The sequence below is a fragment of the Triturus cristatus genome, chromosome 4_2 (genome assembly GCF_964204655.1).
Source record: "Triturus cristatus chromosome 4_2, aTriCri1.1, whole genome shotgun sequence".
Lineage (NCBI taxonomy): Eukaryota > Metazoa > Chordata > Amphibia > Caudata > Salamandridae > Triturus > Triturus cristatus.
The window spans coordinates 729,430,924-729,456,002 of record NC_140586.1 but is presented as its reverse complement, the minus strand read 5'-3'; the positions used below and the strand labels follow the sequence as shown (position 1 = coordinate 729,456,002).

Genomic DNA, 25,079 nt, shown 5'->3' with positions numbered 1-25,079 from the left:
TGGGTCCACTGTCCCAAGCACATTCATTCAGTTGCCATGCAGGGTCATAAAAAACTTAACAGAAAGAACACCAAATAAAATCAAATAAAATCAAAGAAGTTACTAAAACAAGATTTTGAAAGTCATTAACTACCTCAACCCTCAGTCAAGACCACATGTTCAAAAAAAAGAGAACCTCAAGAAACCAGATGACAATTTAGATATGGCGTTTCCAAGTCTATGAGACACACAAAACCTAACTGTCTCTCTCCTTCCTCAGCCATGACTCTGCTTCCTCATGTCCCCAACGCACTTAAGCATTGTACCTCAATTTAGTGCACTTTACAGCTGTCTACAAAACAAAAACAAGTAGCTGGCCTACGGTGAGTGGATATGGAAAAGTATCAAACCAGGCCACAGCACTCTATTCTGAAATACATTTATCTTCACTGCAGAGCATTATAGAAAGATGTTGCAGTCCCTGTCAAAACCAAAAGACTTATTCATAAATGCTTTTTAGAGAAGACCAGGTCCCAATGGAAATTATAGGTAGAATTGTATTGCACTGTACAAATGTACTTTGCTCCCTACTCCTGTTGAAGGACCAAATGCTTTGTTGGTGGTAAGGTGAGAGGCTACAAGTATGGGATTGTTTTAGTCAGGTATGTAGTGGGAAGCTGTGGATGAGGTTTAGAGAGGTGCTCCAATTCAGTTGTGGCTAACTTGTAGCTGCACATAAGCACAGCATGATTCCGAAAGTTTTAAGGGCAAAAGGGTCGCTCTTGCAAATACATACTACCTCAGTTCTGACTTATGCCTGAGAATAAGGAATATGCTACTTACCAGTATGCATCTGTTCTTGGCATGTAGAGCTGCAGAGTCACACACTGAGGATAAGATCGCCATCTGGTGTTGGGCTCGGATGATTGCAGGTTGTTGTTGTCTTCGGAAGAAGCCTTTGGTCACGAGGTTGGTGACTCCTCCCCTGGACAACAGTGCGCATGGGCATCCACTCCATCGTCAGATTGTTTTTCGCCATGATGGGAAAAGATGGAGTATATAGAAAAGAAAGAAAGGATGTCCATGTGTAATGTCTAAGTAAGACGGATGCTGGAACAGATACAGGTCCCGGGGAGGCGGGCGGGCGTGTGTGACTCTGCAGCTCTACATGCCAAGAACAGATGCATACTGGTAAGTAGCATATTCCGTTCGAGGCATATGAGCTGCAGATCACACACTGAGGATAGATTATACAGCAGTGCTCCCCTTAGCGGTGGTCGCCTGTATCCGTTGCAGCAGCTTGAAATAAAGTTTTTAGGACAGCCTGGCCCACGGAGGCCTGTTGTTTGGCCTGCACGTCGACACAATAGTGTTTAGTGAAGGTATGCGTGGTAGACCATGTGGCTGCCTTGCAAATGTCTTCTAAGGGAATATTGCCTAAGAAGGCCATAGAAGCCCCTATTTTACGCGTGGAGTGCGCCCTAGGGGGAACGGTAAGTGTACGTTTAGCCTTGAGGTAGCATATTTGGATGCATTTAACTATCCACCGGGCTATTCCTGATTTGGAGATCGGGTTGCCTTTGTGTGGTGGCGCGAAAGCAACAAAGAGTTGTTTTGTCTTTCGAAAAGGTTTTGTCCTGTCGATGTAATAAAGCAAGGCTCTTTTGACATCTAAGGTATGTAGGGCCCTTTCAGCTACCGAGTCTGGATTTGGGAAAAAGACCGGTAGTTCTATTGATTGGTTATGGTGGAAAGGGGAAATCACTTTTGGAAGAAATTTAGGGTTTGTCCTAAGAACCACTTTGTTACGGTGTAGTTGTAAGAAAGGTTCCTCAAGTGTAAGGGCTTGTATTTCACTTACTCTGCGCAGGGAAGTGATTGCGATAAGGAAGGCTACCTTCCATGTTAGGAATTGCAATTCACATTTGTGCATAGGTTCAAATGGGGGACCCATGAGTCTTGTTAGAACCACATTGAGATTCCACACTGGTGCAGGTGGCAATCTTGGGGGAAGAATTCTTTTGAGACCTTCCATAAACGCTTTGATGGCTGGTACCTTAAAAAGGGACAGGTGTTGCATATTTTGCAAGTAGGCTGCCAAGGCTGCTAGGTGTAAACGTATAGAGGAATACGCTAGATTGCATCTTTGCAAGTGTAGTAGATAGCAAATGATGTTTTGGATGGAGGCATCCAATGGATGTATGTCATTATTAGCGCAGTAGATGGCAAATCGTTTCCATTTCGCGGCATAACACGCTCTAGTAGTAGGGCGTCTGGCTTCCTTTATGATATTCATACAGTCTGGAGGGAGATTGAGGTAACCGAACTCTAAGACCTCAGGAGCCAGATCGCTAGGTTCAGTGTTTGAGGATCTGGGTGTCTGATTTCTCCATGGTTCTGGGTTAATAGATCCGGGGAGAGGCGTAGCCTTTGATGTGGAACTAAAGATAGTTCCAGAAGTGTGGTGAACCACGGTTGACGTGCCCAAGTGGGAGCCACTAGTATTAGTGTTAGTGACTGTTGTTTCAGTTTGCGTACCACAAATGGAACTAGTGGGAGAGGCGGAAAGGCGTACGCAAATCTGCCTGACCAGTTCATCCATAGGGCATTGCCCTTCGACTGTGGGTGTGGAAACCTGGCGGCGAAGGTTGGGCATTTTGTGTTTTCGGGAGTGGCGAACAGGTCTATGTCTGGTTGTCCCCACTTTTGGAAGAAGGGGAGTAGAACCTTGGGGTGTAGTTCCCATTCGTGGATCTGTTGTGTGTGGCGACTTAGGAGGTCGGCCACTTGATTGTGGATCCCTGGGAGATGTTCTGCTAACAGGTAGATGTTTTGGGGAATTGCCCATCTCCAGATTTGCTGTGCCAGTTGGGACAGTTGGAGAGAGTGTGTCCCTCCCTGTTTCTGTATATAATACATTGTCGTCATGTTGTCTGTGCGTATGAGGACAGTTTTGTTCTTTAGGTGAATTTGAAAGGATTTTAGTGCTAGGAACACTGCTAAGAGTTCCAGGTGGTTGATGTGGAGCAGTTTTTGTTGACTGGTCCATCTGCCCTGAGTGGTATGGTGAAGGAGGTGGGCTCCCCACCCCGTGAGAGATGCGTCTGTAGTTAGCACAACTTGTGGAAGAGGCTCTAAGAACGGTCTCCCTTTGGACAGGTTGATGGTGTTCCACCATTTCAGTGAGCGAAGTGAGCGACTGTCCACCAACACCAGATCGGTAAGTTGTCCGTGAGCTTGGTTCCACTGTTGTGCTAAGCATTCCTGTAGGGGACGCATTTGAAGTCGTGCGTGTGGGACTATGGAGATGCATGACGCCATCATGCCTAGGAGCTGCATGAACACTCTTGCTGGAAGAGATGGATGAGTTTGAAATTGAGAGATGAGATTTTGGATACTGGCTATCCTGGCAGTGCTGGGATAGGCAATGGCTTTGGATGTATCTATGGTTGCTCCTAGATACTGATGTAAGTGGGAAGGTTGTAGGTGGGATTTGGGGTAGTTGATAGTGAATCCCAAATCGTGGAGAGTTTGAATCGTGCGATGAGTGTGGAGAACGCACTTTTGGTATGTATTGGCTTTTATGAGCCAATCGTCCAGATAGGGGAAGACATGGATCTGTTGTCTTCTGAGATGCGCTGCCACGACTGCCAGGCACTTGGTGAACACTCTGGGTGCCGTTGTTACTCCGAATGGGAGAACTGTAAATTGATAGTGTTGCCCATCTACCACAAATCGTAGATATTTTCTGTGAGCGGGATGCATAGGGATGTGAAAGTATGCGTCCTTGAGGTCCAATGTGGCGAGGAAGTCTCCCTGTTGTAAAAGTGGGAGGACTTGTTGGAGAGTGGTCATATGAAAATGATCCGAATGTATATACTGGTTTAGTAGTCTGAGATCCAGTATGGGCCTTAGTGTTTTGTCCTTTTTGGGAATGAGGAAGTATAGAGAATATACCCCTTTTCCCTGATGTTGAAGGGGGACTGGTTCTATCGCATGTTTTTGTAACAGGGATTGAACTTCTTGTTTGAGAAGAGAGAGATGATGCGAGGACATTGGACGTTGTTTGGGCGGTATGTTTGGGGGGGATTGTATGAGTTCGAGGCAGTAGCCAGACTGGATAATTTGTCTTACCCACCTGTCTGTGGTGATGGAAGTCCAGACAGGTAGGAATTGTTGGAGTCGCCCCCCGACCGGAGTGGAATGGTCTGGGGGGAGTGGTGGCAAGTCACTGTTTGGTGGCTGGTGAGGTGCGGGTGTTGTTGTTGTTGCCCCGCCCTCGACCTTTGTTATTGTTTCCCCTATAACCTCCCCGGAAATAACCTCTGTTAGGGGATGTTTGTCCAGAATTTTTAAAGGTGGACGTGGTCTCAGTTGATGTGTTTTTGGAGCCTCCTCTATAAAAGGAGCGACGAAAGGAACCCCGGTTTTGAGGAGACTGCAGTGCTCCCATAGACTTGGCAGTTTCATTATCCTTTTTCATTTTTTCTAATGCAGTATCCACTGCAGGGCCAAATAGCTGCTCTTGGTTGAAAGGTTGAGCTAGAATTGCGGTTTGAACCTCCGGTTTAAAACCGGAAATACGGAGCCAGGCGTGTCGTCTGAGTAAGACGCTAGTATTGACCGCTCTAGAAGCAGTGTCTGCTGCATCTAAGGCGCATTTAATGGAGGCATTAGATATTAATTTGCCTTCTTGGATGAGGTCAGAGGCCTGGGACTTAAAGGGTTCAGGCAGATGTTGCATAAGGTCCTCAAGTTGGTCATAATGCGCTCTATCATACCTGGCTAACAGGGCCTGGGTATTCGCAATACGCCAATGGTTAGCCGCCTGCGCGGCGACCCGTTTGCCTGAGGCTTCTAAAAGCTTAGACTCTTTGTCTGGGGGAGGCGTTTCTCCAGTTGTCTGTGAGTTAGCGCGCTTCCTGGCATTTGATACGACTAAGGAGTCTAAAGGGAGCTGGGCCTTAATGTATGCAGGGTCTTGCGGGGCTGGTCGGTACTTTTTTTCGATGCGTGGGTTGAGAACCCTAGCTCGAACAGGGTCCTTAAAGACTTCAGTAGCATGCTTTATAACCCCTTTGATCATGGGCAGTATGTGAACAGTCTTTTGTGACTGCTCAAAGGTATCAAGGAGAAAGTCTTCTTCAAGGGCGTCTGTGTGCATTGTGACGCCGTGGAATGTTGCTGCCCTATTTATAAGTTGGCCGAACCCTAGGTGGTCATCAGGAGGGGAGGGCTTGGAGGGGTAGGTAGTGGGGTCAGGCATGTCAGGTATAGGATAAGACCAGTCATCCATGGGTGCTGGGTCTGGGAACGTAAAAGGGTCGTTTGGATCAACAGGATCATTAAATAAATCGGGGTCCGCCCCTCCCCCTAAGTCATCATTATCATCCTGTGGAGGAGGTGAATGATAGGGAGATGGTAAAGGTAAAGGTAAAGGAGAATCAGGAGGAGGAGGGGGGGACGGGTTAGGAGGTAAAACAGGAGAGGAAGGACGAAGTGGTGAAGTAGCACAGTCCTTTTTCCGTATGGGAGCTGGGGGAGGTGTAGTGTCCAGCTTCCGCTTTTTATATGGGATGGCAGTCACATGTCCCGTGTTAGGATTGATGTAGATCCGCTTTTGAGTAGGATCTGGTTGAAAAAGTTCATCTGGCTCCGAAGGTGATGGCTGCGGTGTCCGCTTCGGGTCTTTATGAGCTTTTTTCGGCGGGGACGCAGTTTTCGGCGTCGATGATTTTTTCGGGTCCGATGGATTTTTCGGAGCCGACTGAGTTTTCGGTGCCGACTGAGTTTTCGGAGCCGACTGAGTTTTCGGAGCCGACTGAGTTTTCGGAGCCGACTGAGTTTTCGGAGCCGACTGAGTTTTCGGTGCCGACTGAGTTTTCGGTGCCGACTGAGTTTTCGGTGCCGACTGAGTTTTCGGTGCCGACTGAGTTTTCGGTGCCGACTGAGTTTTCGGTGCCGACTGAGTTTTCGGTGCCGACTGAGTTTTCGGTGCCGACTGAGTTTTCGGTGCCGACTGAGTTTTCGGTGCCGACTGAGTTTTCGGTGCCGACTGAGTTTTCGGTGCCGACTGAGTTTTCGGTGCCGACTGAGTTTTCGGTGCCGACTGAGTTTTCGGTGCCGACTGAGTTTTCGGTGCCGACTGAGTTTTCGGTGCCGACTGAGTTTTCGGTGCCGATGGACTTTCAGGCATCGATGTTGAAGAACGTTTCGGTGCCGGTGGAGACTTCGGTGCCGAGGAACGTTTCTGTGCCGAAGGAGATTTCGGTCTTGGAGCCTGTTTCGGTGCCAACAGTGGGTGTTTGGGTGCCGAGGGTGTTAAAGGCACAATCAGGTGAGGTTTGCTCGAGCCCGAGCCACCCACAGGCTTAGATGTCTTCGGAGCCGGGCCCGAGGGCGGGGCTTCTGAAGAGGATTTCCGGTCGCGACTGGGCCCAGCTGGCGGAGTCTTGACCAATGCTTTTTTGGATGGGGCAGGGGTAGGGGGGGGTGGTACTCACACGCTGCCCTGGAGTGATGAGGTCATCGGAATCGTCGGCCTCGGACACGATCTCGAGATCTTCGGTGTCGTCTTCGGGAACATCTTGAGCAAAGATGTCCTCCGGTTCTGGAGCTGGTTTGGCCATAATATGGCGTCGAGCTCTTCGGTCCCGGAGGGTCTTCTTCGAACGGAAAGCGGAACAAGCTGGACAGGTGGACTCGTTGTGTTCCGGTGACAGGCAGAGGTTACAAACCTCGTGGTGGTCACTGTGGGGGAACTTCGCTCCACACTGGGGGCATTTTTTGAAGGGTGTCCTGTCCATCAGCCGCTTGCGGAACCGTTCCGAGTTGAGTTCGACGTCGATGGAATGAAGATGAAGTATTTTAAATGATTGCTAGAAGTTTTCTGCTGGAGCGGAAAAAAAGTTCATCCGAACCCAATGGCGGAAAAAAACAATCTGACGATGGAGTGGATGCCCATGCGCACTGTTGTCCAGGGGAGGAGTCACCAACCTCGTGACCAAAGGCTTCTTCCGAAGACAACAACAACCTGCAATCATCCGAGCCCAACACCAGATGGCGATCTTATCCTCAGTGTGTGATCTGCAGCTCATATGCCTCGAACACTGTTTTAACCTGGCCCTGGACTAATTAGTGCGCCAGTCAGTCCATAACAGCATACGGATAACGATCACTGCCTCCTACATCAAACCAATCAGTTAAAGCATAATAGGAAATGTAATCAAAACCGGTAAATAGCTCCTATCAAAAAGGAAAATGGGTAAGAAGCCTCTACATATACTATATAAAACTGTTACTTTAGGCAAGGTAGTGCAGTGCATTTCTAGAAATGTCGGACACACAAAAACCACACTGTACACCTTGAACTATGACCTCGTGCATCAGAGTTCATAGTAGCAGCTAGTATCTATTTTTGTGTCTACTGCAATCATTTTTACACACCAACATTCTAATCAGAAGTTAAATGGAACCAGGAATGAACCTACCTTCAATGGCAATCCGTCTTTTCGGCCAGTTCTTATTCTCTCTCGTCAGGAGTTCTTGTACCCTCACGCTGATTACATATTCCTCCAAAGCAAATTCCAGTGTGTAAAACTTTAAAAGCTCTAACCATAATTGACCAAGGGATACATCGTGTGGCTTATCGAAGACTAACGGAGACTGCAGTAGAGGAAAACAATTAACTGTAATTGTGCTACAAGAAGTAACAATTTAAAAAACTAAGTCAATACAAAAAATGTAATTTAAAAGAATACAAAAAACAAGAGAACAGCAAGTACACTCACTTTGCCATTTTTTGTCTTCGGAGCATTGCTGTCAACCTCAGAACGAGATGTCTTCTTCAAGCCTCCTTTCTGCTGCTCAACTTTAGATCTACCATCTGAGTTTGCACCTGAGTTTCTGGATTCATTGTTGTTTGGCAGTTTATATTCCCATCTCAAGAACTTTCCGTCTTCTATATACTTCAGTTGGTGATCATCTAACTTTTTTGACTCAAAACCTTCCATCTAGAAAAGTAATTAGATAATATTGTGTGGAAGTATTTCATGTTTTCAAATTTCTATTGCTCCTCATAGAAAATCATAGAAAATTTGGCTCAGTTAATTTGGACAGACTGTAGAGTTAAACAGTGGACAAAAACAAATCAAAACTAGCCTATGCCAAATTAAATTAAACCTTTCACAATAGTGTACAATCAAAAAAACATGAAAGCCCCAAGGAGCTCCTATTAGAATGCAATGATCTGAAACTGCTGAAACCATTTCATTTGGAAGCTCGGTCTGGCAAAATCAGCCAAATACTATACAGAATATATTATGTTGGGTTAAAGAGTTTTCATATAGCTCAACACTTACCTTTTCCAATTGTGATCTCACCAATGTTTGAATTGTAGGCTTGGTGGGAGGTTTAACAAACTAGACAGGTGCTCCCAAGTGAGTTAGGTCTCAGACTTAACACGTATGGGCTTATCCCTCTTGTTTAGTGGTCCGGTCTCCGAAAGAGAGAGAAAAAGAAAGACTCATACCTCATCTATAATGAGCTAACAATATCTGGAGTGAATCTTTCATTTGTTTTTTGTAGTGGAAATGTATGAATAGTGATGTATGAGATATGGCAACTTATGGGTATGGGGCACTACAGAGATGTGCTATATTGATTTGTGCAGGGAGATATTAAGTACTATCTATTAAGTATGTGAGGAGTGAATTAAATCATATGGTGCCCAAAGAAGTGGTATTGTGCACATTGTCATACAGACTGTAGCCACATTACAGAATACACTACCATACGGTAATCTGTTATGTAGTGAATTGTTTGATATTGCTTGCTGAGCTGTTGTGTGGTGTTAAATGTTGTGATGATTCAAACTGTATTTAAAATATTGTAAGGGGAACTGTAGAACTGTATGATACGTAATAATTATGGTGTGGTATGTGCCGTGTGTGTTTAGATTGTCAGGTCAAGTAGCATTTGATGTATTATGTGCAATCAGAGTGGAGTGATACGGTGTGCTGACAGATCATCAGAAGCATGTGATGTGTTGTACAACATAAATAACATCTATTTGTAAAGCACATGCACATCTTGAAGGATATCTTGGCACTGAAATAACATACTTTTTGTCAACCAGCTGAATGATGCAGAAGGATGAATGAATTGAACAGTGGCCATGACATCAAGCACAGATCCCTGCAGTGGTACATTAATTCACTCAGCCACCAGACCTAATTACATGGTCTTAGGTTGTGTTGATGTGTTGTATATTGTAATACTAAGTGTGTGGAGCTATTAAACTGCATAATGTGTTATGGAGAGAAATGGCATGAGGCACAAAAGGGATGAGAGAGAAGAGGATAAAAGAAGGAAAGTATAACAGAAGGTACAGGAAAGCAGGGTGAGCAAGAAAGGAAGGGGCGAGTGGGAGAGTGGGCAACATGTGGGTAAAGATGGGGACTGCAGAGAACAGTAGAAGTAAAGAAGTGAGAGAAGGTAAGTCACCAAATAACAATGAGGGGGAGAGGAAAGGAAGATGAGATATGGCATAATCTAAAATGTATTTTACTATATCAAAGTATAACAAAGAGACAAGTCAGAAGGATTATGTTACTTACCCTGTAAGCATCTGTTCTTGACAAGTAGTGCTGTAAATTCACATGCTTTGCATACTCCTACCATCTAGTGTTGGGTTCGGATGTGTGCAAGTAGTTTTTCTTCGTAGAAGTCTTCCGAGTCACGAGGTACTGTAACTCCTCCTGCTGGTGATAACGCAAATGGGCATTAACCCCATTGTTAGATTGTTTTCCAGTAGGCAGGTGAGAATTGAGTATGAGTAAAGAGATGTCCATGTATATGTATGTATATATATATATATATATATATATATATATATATATATATATATATATATGTGTATATATGTATATGAAAAAGGTGAAATTAATGCAATGGCCACAGGTGTCCGGTAAGGAGAGTGGGTGCATGTGCATTTACAGCACTACATGCCAAGAACAGATTGTAGGAAGCTGGCTCTGTATATGATATTAAGTAAACAACAAGGGGGACAATGAGGGCTTGATAAAGGTCCACCGAAATTGCCCTGGGTAGAACTAGAAGACAAAAGAGGTACGGTGTTCCTGGATTGCAAGTTGGCCACCTGGTGAGTACTCAGAGTGGTGGGGAGGTGAGAAATACCTCCTTTTGGAACTAGGACCCTTGCACATCCAGCAAGCTCGGTGTCATGCTTCATCATATGGGTCTGCTCCTCGTCGAGCCGGCGCTGCAATGCTCGATGGGCACCCATAAAGGGGCTCTTTATCGGAGATCTTTTGTTCCTTGCCGTACAGGTGCTGTGGGTGTGAGGGGCCTGGTAAGATGTAGATGTGGTGTGTGGGTTAAAACAGGTAAGGGAATCCTCTATCATTATTTTTATTCTGGAGAGGTCACAGCCTGATTAAAAAGTAAAAAGAAGAAGGATGGCGACTATTTTGTTTTAATCTGACAAACATTACGCTCTACCCCTTAGTGGTCAACATGTTTCTCGCCTATAATATGTCTCTAATAGATCAGTTGGCGATTCCTCAGGACCTAGTGACTAAATGAAAACTATCTAGTGTGCGGTGTGGTTCTACATACCACTTCTTCTCTCTGTAGGATGTTCCCCCGGAGAAAAGCAGCCAACCTCTTAAGGATTCAAGTGCGGCTTCATCAGACCGCAGCGGAGTATATGGACACTCAACGTAGTGTCACTGCTCCCGCTCAGAGCAGTCCGGCTCACCCGGTGAGAACATCCTACTGAGAGAAGAAGTGGTATGTAAAACTATGATCTATTAGAGACATTTTATATGTGAGAAACATGTTGACCAATAAGGGGTAGAGTGTAATGTTTGTCAGATTAAAACAAAATAGTCGCCCTCCTTCTTTTTACTTTTTAATCAGGTTGTGACCTCTCCAGAATAAAAATAATTATAGAGGATTTCCTTACCTGTTTTAACCCACACGCCACATCTACATCTTACAAGGCCCCTCACACCCACAGCACCTATACGGCAAGGAACAAAAGATCTCCGACAAAGAGCCCCTTTATGGGTGCCCATCGAGCATTGCAGCGCAGGCTCGACGAGGAGCAGACCCATATGATGAAGCATGACACCTAGATTGCTGGGTGTGTGAGGGTCCTAGTTCCGAAAGGAGGTATTCCTCCCCACTACTCTGAGTACTCACCAGGTGGCCAACTTGCCATCCAGGAACACCGTACCTCTTTTGTCTTCTGTATATGATATTGCCACAAGGTGGTAATACCATGCACAGAGTCCAGGGTTCCCCAATAGTGTACATGGCTCAATGTAAAACCCAAAATGCTCTATTAGTGATAGTGTGGGCGAACAGGCTTAGGCCTATCACAGAGGAGTGTACGACATTTATTCAACAAAAGTGATCCATAATGGACACACGACTCAAGGAGATCCAGACTAATTTTATGAAATTATAATTGGTTTGTACTTTTTTTTTTGATAGTCAATTTTATTGATGTTACGAAGAGAAAATGATAAAAACTTAAGTTCAAACAGTACAGCATGATGTTCACCACCACCACAACATGTGACATTCGGTGGGTGAAATGGTTTGCAGTAAAATACATTGTTATTTCTCCGCCTCCAGAGGGCACATAGAATTAGACCTAGTAAAACAAGGAAGTTAATCAATCCAGCATTCCCAACCATTTGCTCCAGACGTTCCGGTGTTTGGCCGGGCAACCCCTGGCCTCACTTAGTATTAGTTCTTGTGCAGCGCACCAGTCCACTCCTCTGCGCCACTTAGTTATAGTAGACGGGGTGGGATTTTTCCATGCTACCTTGATGTCGTGTTTGGCTACTACCAGAGCAGTCCCCAAGAACGCCCTATCTGCTCTGGATTCATCTAGCCCGTCAGGGACACCCAGTAATATGTTCAAGGGGTTGTGCGGGACTTCCCATCCCAGCACCTCTGTGAGTTCCGCTTCCAGTGGAGCCGAATAAGAGGTTATGTGTGGGCAGGACCATACCATGTGGAAGAAATCTGCGGGTTCAGTGCCACATCTTGTGCATGTTGGGTGTGGAATTAGACCTGCTCTGTGTAGGCGGGAAGGTGTAAGATAGGAAGCATGCAGGTAATAAAGCTGGACCAGGCAAAGTCTAGCTGAGACAGTGATGGTTTTGGTGGCCATTAGTGCATCCCTCCAATCCTCCTGCTCCAACAGGCACAACCATGCCTCCCATCTATTTCTCAATTGGTCGAGGAAAGTAGGACCATTATTAGTTAAGGAACGGTATATACGCAAGACTCCTCCAATCCCGAGGTTACCCATCATGATCTGGGCTTCAAGGGGGCTATGTTCTGGCAGTGATGTGCCGGATTTTGTGTGTGTCCAGGGCATCGCAGAGTTGTAAACATCTGTAGAACTGGGATGGGTGAAGTGAATATCTGGTTTGCAAGTCAGCAAAGGAGCGAATATGGTGGCTGTCCCACACGTCTCCAAGCTGTGAGAGGCCAATGAGGTCCTAACCTTTAAAACCTTCTAACCCCCCACCCCCCACTTCCTACAACCATGTACCCTACCAAAGGGGTGTTTGCTGAGTCAGTTTGTCCTGCCATTGAGTGTGTTGCAGGGAGGCACGCCAGGCCAAAAGGACTATTCAGGTCACTATGGGGAGGTTCCTGAGAATGGGAGATCCGTAAAACATAGCCTGAATTTGGGAGAGGCCTAAGTCTATAAGTTCGGTCCTGTACGCAGGGTCAGACCATCCCCCGTTAAATCAATCCTGTATTACCAGGAGGCGGGTTGCAAGGTAATACAAGTACAGGTTTGTTAGACCCATGCCTCCGTCAAATGGTGGGATCTGGCAGCGCAGGAGTGCCATACGCGGCAGCAGGCCGTTCCAGAGAAACTTTGTGATTAGACTACCTATTCCCTGAACCAGGCTCGGGGGATATGGAGTGGAATGTTCTGAATGACAGAGGAACCGGGGGAGGATCATCATTTTGAATAGCGCTATCCTCCCTAGCAGGTTAAGTTGGAGTTGTTGCGATTTCTGCAGGTTCAGCTTGGTTTTAGCAACCAAAGGGGTCACGTTAAGTGCCCAGGCTAAATCAGGCAGTAAGGTGACCCATATACCTAAGTACTTGAAAGATTGCCGTCTGATAAGGATAATAGATTGCCACTCACAACATTCCCGTGAGAGATGTAGGGGGACTAAAGTCGACTTGGCTGAGTTCAGACGCAGCCCAGAGACCTGCTCAAAGGACTGCAATATATGCAGGCATCGTGGACCAGATACGGCCGGGTCTGCGAGGAAGAGCAGGACATCCTCCACATATAAAGCAATTTTGCCTTCATGTAATCTCACCCCGTTCCAGCCCTGAACCTGGTTATCTGAGTGGATGAGATTGGCCAGGGGCTCCATAGACAAGGTGAAGAGGAGGGGCACCCCTGTCTCGTCCCTCTTCTGATTGGAAAAATGTTGGAGAGCACTCTGTTGACAAGCACCTGTGCAGTTGGCTTGGAGTCTCCCAGATAACCCCAGTCGACCGTGTCGAATGCTTCCTCAAAGTCGACTAGGAGGAGCGGCAAATAGGGGGTCAGTGACTGTTGGTTGGCCAAGGCCAGATCCAGGAGTCTCAGGTAATGTCTAGTACTCTATGCCGGCATGAATCCGCACTGATCAGGTGGGCCAACTTGTCGAGGTGTGGCCTAAGGCGCTGAGCCAGAACCATGGCAAATATTTTGACTTCTGTATTGATCAAGGAGATGGGGTGATAGTCTGCACATGCTGGTGAAGGTGGTTGGGTTCTGGGAATAATGACTATTGTGGCCGTATCCGTCTCTGGAAGGAAGGAAAATGCTACTTACCAGTATGCATGTGTTCTTGGCATGTAGACATGTAGAGTTGAATACTTTAGCATAGATCGCCATCTGGTGTTGGGCTCGGATGTTTGCACCTTGTTTTTGTCGAAGAAGTCTTTGTAGTCACGGGATAGGTGACTCCTCCTTATGGTGATAGTGGGCATGGGGATCGACTTCAGATTGTTTTTTGCAATAAAGGATGATGATGGAGCTAGTAAGAGAATAGAAGAGGATGTCCATGTGATGTATCTAAATAAGATAATACTGCAAGAGATATAGGTACCTGGGGAGGTGGTTGGGCGTATACAACTCTACAGCTCTACATGCCAAGAACAGATGCATTCTGGTAAGTAGCATTTTCCGTTTGAGGTATATGAGCTGTAGATTGTATACTTTAGCATAGACTGTAAAGCAGTTGTTTTCCCTTGCGTTGGCAACCTGTATCTAATGCAGTAGTTTGAAAAAGTGTTCTTAATACAGCCTGGCCCACAGTAGCTTGTTGCTTTGCTTGCACATCTACACAATAGTGTTTAGTGAAAGTATGCGGTGTAGACTAAGTTGCTGCTTTGTAGATGTCATCTAGGGGAATGTTCCCTAAGAATGCCATAGAAGCCCCCTAGTTTGTGTGTGGAATGCGCTCTAAGGGGGATAGTTAATGTGTGTTTAGCTTGGAGATAGCATATGTGGATGCATTTAACAATCCACCTTGCAATACCTGTTTTTGAAATGGGATTGCCTTTGTGAGATGGGGAGAAGGCTACAAAAAGCGGTTTTGCTTTTCTAAAACTTTTAGTTCTTTCGATGTAGTAGAGTATCGCTCTATTAACGTCTAGCGCGTGGGGAGTGCATTCTGCTGCTGAGTCTGGTTGAGGGAAAAATACTGGAAGTTCAACCGACTGATTAAGGTGACAGACAGATACCACTTTAGGTAGAAATTTTGGATTCAGACTAAGAACCACTTTACTATGGTGTATTTGTAAAAATGATTCTTGTATGGTTAATACCTGGAGTTCACTCACTCTAAGTGATGTAATAGCTACGAGGAAGGCTACTTTCCAAGTAAGGAACTACAAACTCGCATTTATCTAGAGGTTCAAATGGGGGAACTCATGAGTCTGGTGAGGACTATATTGAGGTTCCATACAGGAGAACGTGGAATTTCTAGGTGGAATTATTCTTTTAAGTCCTTCCATAAAAGCTTTAATAGCGGGCACTCGAAACAATGATAAATGATGTCTGTTTTGGAGGTAAGCAGCAATTGCAGCAAGATGTAGCCGTATAGATGTATATGCTAGGTTACATTGTTACAGATGCAAAAAATAACAGATAATATTTTGGATTGAAACATCTAGTGGATCGATTTTGTTATTTGTCAATAAATGACAAATCGATTCCACGTCTAGCCTCTTTAATGACGTTCATACAGTCTGGCGGTAGATTGAGATAGCCAAACTCTAGGACTTCAGGAGCCAGATTGAGTTGATAGGGATCTAGGTGCCTTATCTCTCCATGGTTCTGAGTAAGAATTTGGGGGAGAGGTGTAGCTTTTGATTAGGCACTACTGAAAGTTTCAAAAGGGTTGTGAACCATGGTTGGCGTGCCCATGTTGGAGCAACTAGGATCATTGTGAGGGAGTGTTGTTTGAGCTTCTGAACCAGTAACGGAATGAGCGGGAAAGGCGGAAAAGCGTATGCTAATCTGCCTAGCCAGTTCATCCATAGCGCATTGCCTTTGGACAATGGGTGTGGATATCTGGTGGCGAAGCTTGGGCATTTTGCGTTTTGGTGTGTGGCGAGCAGATCTAGGTCAGGATGACCCCACATTTGAAAGAATTGAAGAAGAACTTGAGGGTGACGTTCACATTCGTGGATCTGCTTTGTTTGACGACTGAGCAGATCCGCAATCTGATTGTGTACTCCTGTTAGATGTTCTGCGAGGAGGTAATTGTTTTGAGGAATGGCCCATCTCCATATGCTTTGCGCTAGTTGTGAAAGCTGAAGAGAGCGTGTCCCGCTCTGCTTTTGTATTTTATTTTATTAAACATTTTTATCGGCATTTTCTGTAATTTAGTACATCCCATCAGTTTTGGTGGCATTGACATAAAAAGATATATCACATACATGTTACTCCTTGACATGAGGCCGAATATCTGCGTGGTCTATAGCCTCTCATACAGTCTCAGATTGGTGATAGTTCTAAGGAGCAAGTAGGGAGGCAGTATCAGCATTCATGCAAGGCTGCCTATGTTGTGTGTTGGGATGTGAGACGTGCTCTCTATGTTAGCACTATATCGTAAGGGTCATTATGTGCCAGCATTAACATGAACTTAAACAAAGACGGGAGACAGAACTGGGATACACTGTCTTGTATTGCTTCATTTGGTGGTAGCCGACTGATTGCTGCAGTGTGATATGGTGGCTAGGTAGGCATGCGCAAGTGAGGTAGGGGAGGAGTGTCAGGGTCGCCCTTGTGCGGAGTGCAGCTATGGCCTGCTCGTGGCTGTCAGTTGTGACCCGCCGGGCATCTGGCCACTCTGAGAGGTACCTTGAGCTGCCGCAGGGATCATGTGTGCCCTGGGAGAGCTGGTAGTTTGAGACTCCGTTGTCGCCAGAGTTTCCTGCGTAAAGGAATGGAGCATCATAGCCCATGGCATAGAAATTGGATGCTTGCGAGTTCCCTTAACCTCCTCTGTACGTAGCACTTCCTCTTCTGCTGTGCACCACTTCTTGACAGCTCCCACCCATGTCGCTAAAGGGGGGCCCCCAGTGCTTTCCAATGCATCGTTATGCATCTCTTAGCCTGTAGGCGCACCAAGGACGCAAAGTGCATTTCCACCTTCATGTTTTTGAGGCCTCCCTGCTTTTGTATGTAGTACATTGCTGTAATGTAGTCTGTACGGATTAAGACAGCTTTGCCTTTTAGCAAGAGTTGGAAAGACTTTAGTGCTAGACAGATTGCTAGTAACTCCAGAAGATTTATGTGGAGTTGTTTTTGTTGATGGGTCCGTATACCCTAAACAGTTTGGTTTTGGAGATGAGCTCCCCAGCCGGTGAGCGATGCGTTTGTGGTTAGCACAATCTGTGGAACCGGGTCGAGGATCGACCGCCCTTTGGATAGGTTTTGTGTATTCCACCACTGCAGAGAGCGATGTGTGAGGCTGTCCACCAACACCAGATCTGTGAACTGTCCTTGAGCTTGGTTCCACACTGATGTGCTAAACATTCCTGTAAGGGACGCATCTGAAGTCTTGCATAAGGAACGATGAGGATGCAAGAGGCCATCATCCCCATTAGCTGCATAAACACTCGATCTGGAAGGGAGTGTTGAGGTTGGAACCTTGAAATGAGAGAGCTTGCATGCCAGCTATCCTGACTGGATTGGGGTATGCAAGGGCTCTTGAGGTATCTATTGTGGCACCTAGATACTGAATGAGGTGAGACAGCTGAAGGTGTGACTTGGTTAGGTTTATTGTGAATCCCAAGTCATGGAGCAACTGGATTGTTCTGTGTGTATTATGTACACAGTGTGTGTGTGTGACTTGGCTTTTATGAGCAAGTTGTCGAGATAAGGAAACATTTGAATGTGTTGTCTGCGCAAATGAGCTGCGACTACTGCAAGACATTTTGTGAAGACTCGGGGTGCTGTAGTCACTCCGAATGGGAGGACTTTGAATTGATAGTGCTGTCCGCCCACTACAAACCTTAGATATTTTCTGTGAGCGGGGTGAATGGGAATATGAAAGTAGGCGTCCTTGAGGTCTAGAGTGGCAAGGAAATCGCCCTGTTGGAGCAGTGTGAGAACCTGGGAGAGTGATCATGTGGAAGTGGTCCCACTGTATGTAGAGATTTAACGGTCGGAGGTCCAGTATTGGCCTGAGAGTACCGTTCTTCTTTGGGATTAGAAAGTACAGGGAGAAAACCCCTGTTCCTTGATGAGGTAAGGGGACCGGTTCTATTGCGTGATTTTGTAATAAGGAGAGAACCTCTTGTTTTAACAGCATCAGATGTTCTGTGGGAATTGGACGTTGTTTGGGGGGGTATGAATGGGGGAGTTGAAGTGAGTTCCAGGCAATAACCATACTGGATAATTTGTCTTACCCACTTGTCTGTGGTGATGGAATTCCAGACAGGTAGGAACTGTGATAGTCTTCCCCCGACTGGAGTGGAATGGTCGGGGGGAAGTGGAGGGAAGTCACTGTTTTGTAGTAGGAGAGGTGTGGGTGTTAATACCGGGGCCTCTACCTTTGCTGCTGTAGCCTCTATAGCCTCCTCTGAAATAGCCTTGGTTAGGGGAGGTTTGAGTAGTGTTTTTGTAGGAGGATGAGGTGTTGTCCGTCCCAATAGTTTTAGAGGCGCCACTATAAAAGGCGCGATGAAAAGAACCTCTAGAGGTTGTTGCCTGCAGGGCTTCCATGGACTTAGCAGTTTCTGAGTCCTTCTTCTTTTTCTCCAAGGATGTGTCTACAGTGGGTTCAAATAAGTGTTCCTGATGATCAAAAGGTTGATTAGGAATTGTGGACTGCACATCCTGTTTAAACCGAGATATGCGTAGCCATGCGTGTCTGCCGAGTAAAACGGCTGTGTTAACCGCATGAGATGCTGTGTCTGCTGCATCAAGAGCACACTTATAGAAGTGTTTGCAATAAATTTTTCCTCTTGTATGAGGTCATTGGCTTTGGTCCTATACTGATCAGGAAGATGTTGTATGAGCTTTTCAAGCTCGTCGTAATGAGCCCTATCATACCTGGCCAGTAAAGCTTGGGTGTTGGCAATGCACCAGTGATTTGCTGCTTGGGAGGCAATGTGTTTGCCAGATTCATCTAGTAATTTAGACTCCTTATCTGGAGGTGGGGCATCCCCTGATGTTTGGGAATTTGCTCGTTTACGTATATTTGACACAACCAAGGATTCAATCCTGGGGTTGAGAACTCTAGCTCTGACGTGATCTTTAAAAACGTCAGGTGCATGTTTGATGATACCTTTTAACATGGGTAGAATGCTTGTTGATTTTTGTGACTATTTGAAAGTTTCTAACAAAAAATATTCCTCCTGTGGGTCTGAGTGCAATTCCACCCCATGATATGGTGCTGTTCTATTTATGAGCTGTGCAAAACCTATGTTGTCGTTTGGGGGGGATGGCCTAGATGGGTAGGAGTCTGGATCTGGGAGATCTGGGACATCTGGTGGATTATCGTAATCCTCCCAAGGATCAGGTGGTGGGAGGGTAGTGTCATCATCATTATCCTCCTGTGGGTTCTCATCCCCACCCCCAAGGTGGTGATCATCATCATCATCGTGTGGTGTAGGTGAATATGGAGGCATTGGAGAGTGTGATGGAGAAAGTGGTGTTGTGGGGATATTTGGAGAAGAGAAGGGTCTGGCTGGAGAAGTTCCAATGTCTCTCTTCTTTAAGGGTACCATGGGGTCTTCTGGACTCCAAAGATCTCTTTTTAGATAGGATTGTCTTGATATGACCAGTTTTAGGGCCAATGTGAAGAGTTTTTTGTTTAGGATCCACTGGATCTGGTTGAAAAAGGCCTTTCAATCCAGAATCTTTGTTCGGTACCGATGACTTTGGTTGTTTTGGTTTTGGTTCTGAAGCTTTAGGAGGGGTTTTAGTGTCCCTTTGCTTTGGAGGAGCTGTGGACTTTTTCGGCTCCGAGGATATTTTCGGTGCCGAAGATTTGCTCCTTTTCGGCTGAGAAGATTTGTGGTCCGGTTTTGGTGCCGAATGTTTGGGTTTCGGTACTGGGGATGGTAGTTCGGTACCGATGCGTGGCTGGCTCGGTCCCGATCCGCCTGAAGGCTTGTCTTGGGACTTTGGAGCCAAGCCCGAAGGCGGGGCGTCAGACGTTTTGTCACGGTGTGGACCTGAGCCGGAAGATGTTATCGGAACGTTATGTTCTTGAGACGAGGTAGGGGTGTCGATGTTGGTACTCACAGTTCGCTGACCTAGAGTAATCGCCTGATCTTCGGGCTCTGATTCGTCGGCCTCGGAGACGCTGATGTCTTCATTGTCCGGTTCTTGTTCCTTGGGAGCATCGGGGCCTGCATCGAAGATGTCGTCCGGCACCGAGGTAGCGGATCGAGACATTATGTGACGTCGAGCCCGGCGATCACGTATGATTTTCCACGATCGAAATGATGCACAGGCCGGGCAATCTTTGTCCTCGTGTTCTCGAGAGAGGCAAAGGTTACAAACCTCATGGAGATCAGTGTGTGGGAATTTGGCACCACACAGGGGGAATTTTTTAAATGGAGTTCTTTCCATTAGCTGTAGGGCCTGATGGCGAGGATAGGCCCAACAGCCCGAGTCAATGACCAGAATCGAAGGTGTTGAGATTTATCGATCCGCGTCAAGGAGTGTGATTGAAAACAATACCGTCGAGTGGTGAAGGATTGCGCGTCGAAGGGGAATTGAATACGATACCAACCGGGAGCGCTGCCGTTTACATCCGAACACAATGGCGGAAAAAAACAATATGAAGATGGAGTCGATGCCCATGCGCAATATCACCATAAGGAGGAGTCACCTATCCTGTGACTACAAAGAATTCTTCGACAAAAACAAAGTGAAAACATCTGAGCCCAACACCAGATGGCGATCTATGCTGAAGTATACAATCTACAGCTCATATGCCTCGAACAGAGCCTTTTTCTACGGCCTCCTCGTAGAGGGCTGCCAGGTAAGGAGGAAGTATGTTGCGGTAAGGGGAGTGATATTTCTTTGGATAGCCATCCGGGCCAGGAGTTTTCCCGGCCGCGACCAGCGAAAGGGCCCCTTGTATTTCTTTGCACATAATCGGACTGAGCTTAGGGAGGTGGAGGTCATCTAGAGCAATCAGCTCTGCCAGTGAGAGCCCTGGCTTCCGGGCAGAGTACAAGTCTGAGTAGCAGTCCGCAAAAGCCTCAGCCATCGTTTTGGGAGAGCAATGAGTGCATTCCTCAGAGTCATGGATCTCTGGAATTATCTGGTTTGCTAGGGGGTAGGATAATAGTCTGTGTAGTATTTTCCCATTTTTATCATCTCACCCATACACACGAGCAATCGCAGACCTCCATAAGAGTTTTGCAGAGTCTAAAGAGATCTGTCGTATTTCATCCCTCACTAACACCAGCTGACGCAACTGAGTTTCATCTGTTGTTCCAGTTGTGTCTATCTCCAGCTGGATCGCTTGCGATTCAAGGAGTGCGAGCCTATACACTCTAGCTGTTCGTTGGGCTTTGAGGTGGTTCTTGGAGAGTCCCCGGATCGTGGCCTTACCTGCCTCCCACAGAGTGCCTGGGGATGAGATGGAGTCTTGGTTCGTGAGGAAATACTGTTCTATTTTAGCCATTTTTTAAAAAAAAAAAACTTTATTGAGCATTATTACATAAGGACGACCATGTGTCTCATGGAGGATGTTGTGATATTGCCATTTTGTAATTTGCAATCGTGCACAAATCATTTCGTAATACAGACTAATCAGTAAGGGTCCTATGTCCATACACGACCACGTAGGGGATATTATTATTAAACAAATGGTTCATATTTAACGGTCTGTCATAGTATCTCTAAGTGCTAATGCAGTACTCAATTATAAACAATTCCAGTAACATAAACCGTGCCTTCCTCCCCCACCCTCCCTCCTGGTCTGCCCTTTCCTAGATAACTTAAAACCGAATACATTCTTGCATCAACAGTGTCTAGTAATTATTGTTAACGTGCCATTGGAAAGTTAATGGGCTCGGTGGAGCGTTTGCTGTTCTATTCCTTTACGTACTGCTAGGTAAGTCATGGAGAGGTAGTAATTTGTATGGGTAGGAGGTCTCTCTGTCGAAAATCTTCCAGCATGATGTCCCAGTCCATAGATACAGGATGTTTACGTAGCCCTCTTGCCTCCTCCCGTCTAATTGACGCGCTTTCGTCACTGCCACATCTAAGCATGTCGTCCTGTCATCCGGATAATGGGGGGGACCTGTTCGATTTCAGCCTTAACTGTTTCTTTAAATTCCCGGTCTTGGAGGAACCAGGCGTTCATCCTCTACATTGGGCGGAGAGCAGCGGGTGGGTCACCCAGGATCAAAAGTAGTGGTGAGTGGTCTGAGATGCCCTGGGGGAGGATATACATTTCTCTAACTTTACTAAACTGGAAGGCTGGCATAAACATGTCAATGCAAGAGTGGCCGTGGTGGGCTGCCGAGGTTTGGGTGTGGTGGGTTTCCCGCGGGTTCCATAGTCGCCATACGTCACAAATACCCATGGCTTCAGCCCAGGCCGTTAACTGCTTGGCGTGAGTGGTGCATGTGGTGGAGGGGTTCCCCGCAGTCAAGCCTGGGTTGCATGACAGCACTGAAATCTCCCAAAACCGTTGTTCCCGGAGGTAGGGAAGAGGGTATTTCACCTATGCAGTTTAGGGTCTATGTGTGGGTGGCGCCGGGAACATAGATGGAGAGAACATTGAGGGTTCCTCGCCTAGTGTTCCAGAGAGGGCACAAAGCAGCCATTGGGATCTCTGGTAATTTGAGTAGGTACAAAAGATAGGTTGCGCTTTAAAAGGATTGCAACCCCCACAAGAACCCCGTGTGAAGCCCGAGTGCCAGGATCTGTCAAATCTGTACCTTGCAAGGAAGGGGCAGGGATTGCCCATGAGATGGGCTTCCTGGAGCATGAGAATGTCGGGAGCGTGTGTTTGGCCGAGTCGCAGGATGCTGTCCGTTTGATCCTGTCTAGCAGGCCATTAATGTTCTATGACATAATATAGAGAGAATTTCCTTGATATGTCATTGTGTCGTGATCAATGGGAGAAACCTGCATTGACGTGGGGGTCTGCTGTGTGGTGGACATCGTAGAAGCTGAGATGTGTGAACCTTGTATTTCTTACACCCCATGCGCTGCAGCCTTCCTCACTTACCGGGTCAAGTAACTGGTGCCTCCTGTGCAACGGCAGAGCCTCATGACTGCTCCCACTGGGTCAGAGGGCGTTTGTGGAATTCCCCACTTCGCTCAAGCGTTCTAGGCCCGGGCCCCTCTCGCCCGCAGGATTTCAGCGCCCGACAGTGCGGAGAAGCCCAGACGATGGGTCCTTGCTGCCTGAGGTGGCAGCCGATCCCCCAGCCCTCGTCCTGCCCACCAGCCAGATGCAGTCTTCGCGGCCCTAGCTCCCGCAGCAGCCCCGGTGGTTCCGCTGGGGGAAGGGAGGTCTCATCTCAGGCCATACGGCAGAACGCCGCTCTCCAGGCTATTTGGACGCAGGATCGTCTCGTGGCTCTGCATCTCCTCCCCGTCAGGTGAGTCACTTGGCACCCGGTCAGCGAGCCAGAGCACAGAGGCCCCCCGGTCCGCGGCAAGGATGTTTCCGCCATTGGTCCCACGGCATCAGGCGCAGGCTACAGCACCGAGACCTGGACACAGAGCCGGGTATTGCTCCCGAGGTGTGCAGCACAGGTTGTGACAAAGTGCTGGCGATAAGTCAGGGGGATGAATGACTGCTGAAGGTGGCGGATTATGAAGCGGATGATGGAGGGGTCCAGAGCACTCCTAGAGTGCAACTGCCATCTTGACGCTCCAAGCCACGCCTCCCGGTTTGTACTTTATTTTAAGACCCAGGTCTTCATAATCAGGTAAGTACGTTTTTATGAAAAATACTTTTCACCTTGAAAAATCAACACTTAGAAAACTTTTTCACAAAGTCCAATGTTATCCTATATGGAAAACAACATTGCTGTTATACAGGTAAGTGTTTAACTTACAATCCCGGTCTTCGAAGCCTAAAGTCAGCAAGGGCCAGTGGTCAGGTAAGCACCAAAACGGCACCACCAGCGGCACATGGGCAGCGGGGTGCAGAGGTCACAATCGGAGTTCGACCTAATGCTTTCCAACGGAAATAGGGGGTGCCTGAAGCCACTCTACCTGCAGGTAAGTACATCTGTTGAAGGGGCGATGCTTTGGAGGGTAGCAGAAGCACGGGGGCCACAAAGCAGCACCAAACATACACCACAAGCGGCACATGGGCGGCCGGGTGCAGGCTGCAAATTCTACATTGGGTGCCCAATGCTTTTCAATGGGAATTCTTCTTTTGGCAAAGAGGCTGCAGGCTTGGCACCAAAGGTTGCAGGAGGAAGACCAACGACAACAAAGATAAGTTAGGATGTAGAGGGTAGTAGGGGCACTGTCTGTTCAGTTCACCAAGGCCTAGGTGCTTTAGGGGCAGGGGTGCCGTTTGACGTCGGAGTCTTCTTACTGGAGTTGGTCGCGGTAGACAGGAGCCTCTAGATTCACACTGCAGGCACCGTCGTGGAGGGCAGGAATGACCAACGCTGGACACGAGGTAAGGATCGCTGGGGAAACTTCACTGTACAGGTGAGCCACTCAGACTCGACCGAGGGTGTCGGGAGCAGTGTGGGCTGGAGATGCTTATCGCTGGGATCCAGAGTCTTTGGAGTCTGTTTCTTCTGGAGAGGTCCGCTGTCCACGGGAGATTGGAGTCTTTGTCGAAGGCAACAGTCCTCTCAGGAGTTTCAGAGGTCGCTGCTGCAAAACAGGTAGCAGGGTCATCGAAGCCTGACACAGGCCGGTAGGGCTGGGTCCAAGGCAGTTGTCGTCTTCTGTCTTCTGCTGCAGGGTGTCTTCTTTCTTCTTATGTCATCGCTTATCTGACTGCCAGGTCTGGGGGAGCCACCTAAATATTACATTTAGGAGGCGTTTTAGGGGAGTAGCAGGTAGGGCCAATGGGCACCTTACCTGGGGTGGCTACATTCTCTATTATGCCACCCTCCTGTGGAAGAGGGCATATACCTAGCCCTGATTTGAGGTGTCCCCCCATCTTCACAATTGCGGGGGCTGAAAGATGTGCTTCACCTCGCTTCTCCCACCTTAAGGGTGGGGTTAGCAGAATTAGGAACATCTCCTAGCTTTTTGAAATTTTCCACCGGTTTTCCGTCTAAAGTGAGGTTGTAAACCTGGGGCTGCCATCTGCTGCTAGCAGCAGAGTCTGAGGGTCACCTTACAAAGGCGGCAGAGGCCTTTGAAGCTTCCCTCTTCGAGCACTGGTCCATCCTGGGTGAGGAGGCGTGACACTTCGCCTAGGATGTGCATGGTTTCGGGTCCCAGACAGCAGGGGCTCTCTACCCAGGGGTCCAGAAACATCTCTGGTGGTGGCTGGCTGCCTACAGCTAGTCAGACACCACACACAGGGATGGAAGGGTTTTGGGGGCACTTCTGAGGTCGCCTCTGG

The 25,079-nt window shown here is 47.2% G+C and overlaps 1 protein-coding gene across 2 annotated transcripts in view; it reads right to left on the bottom strand.

Annotated features, from left to right (window-relative positions):
* Nucleotides 1-25,079, bottom strand: part of TUT4 (terminal uridylyl transferase 4) — a 1,269,543-nt gene that overhangs the window by 774,494 nt on the left and 469,970 nt on the right. For both annotated transcript variants that reach the window (XM_085602613.1, XM_085602614.1), the window contains exons 12-13: nt 7,770-7,991; nt 7,470-7,644 (exon numbers count right to left, since the gene is read on the bottom strand). In XM_085602613.1, the coding sequence (XP_085458739.1) occupies nt 7,470-7,644; nt 7,770-7,991 (397 nt within the window). The remainder of the gene's footprint in view (nt 1-7,469; nt 7,645-7,769; nt 7,992-25,079) is intronic.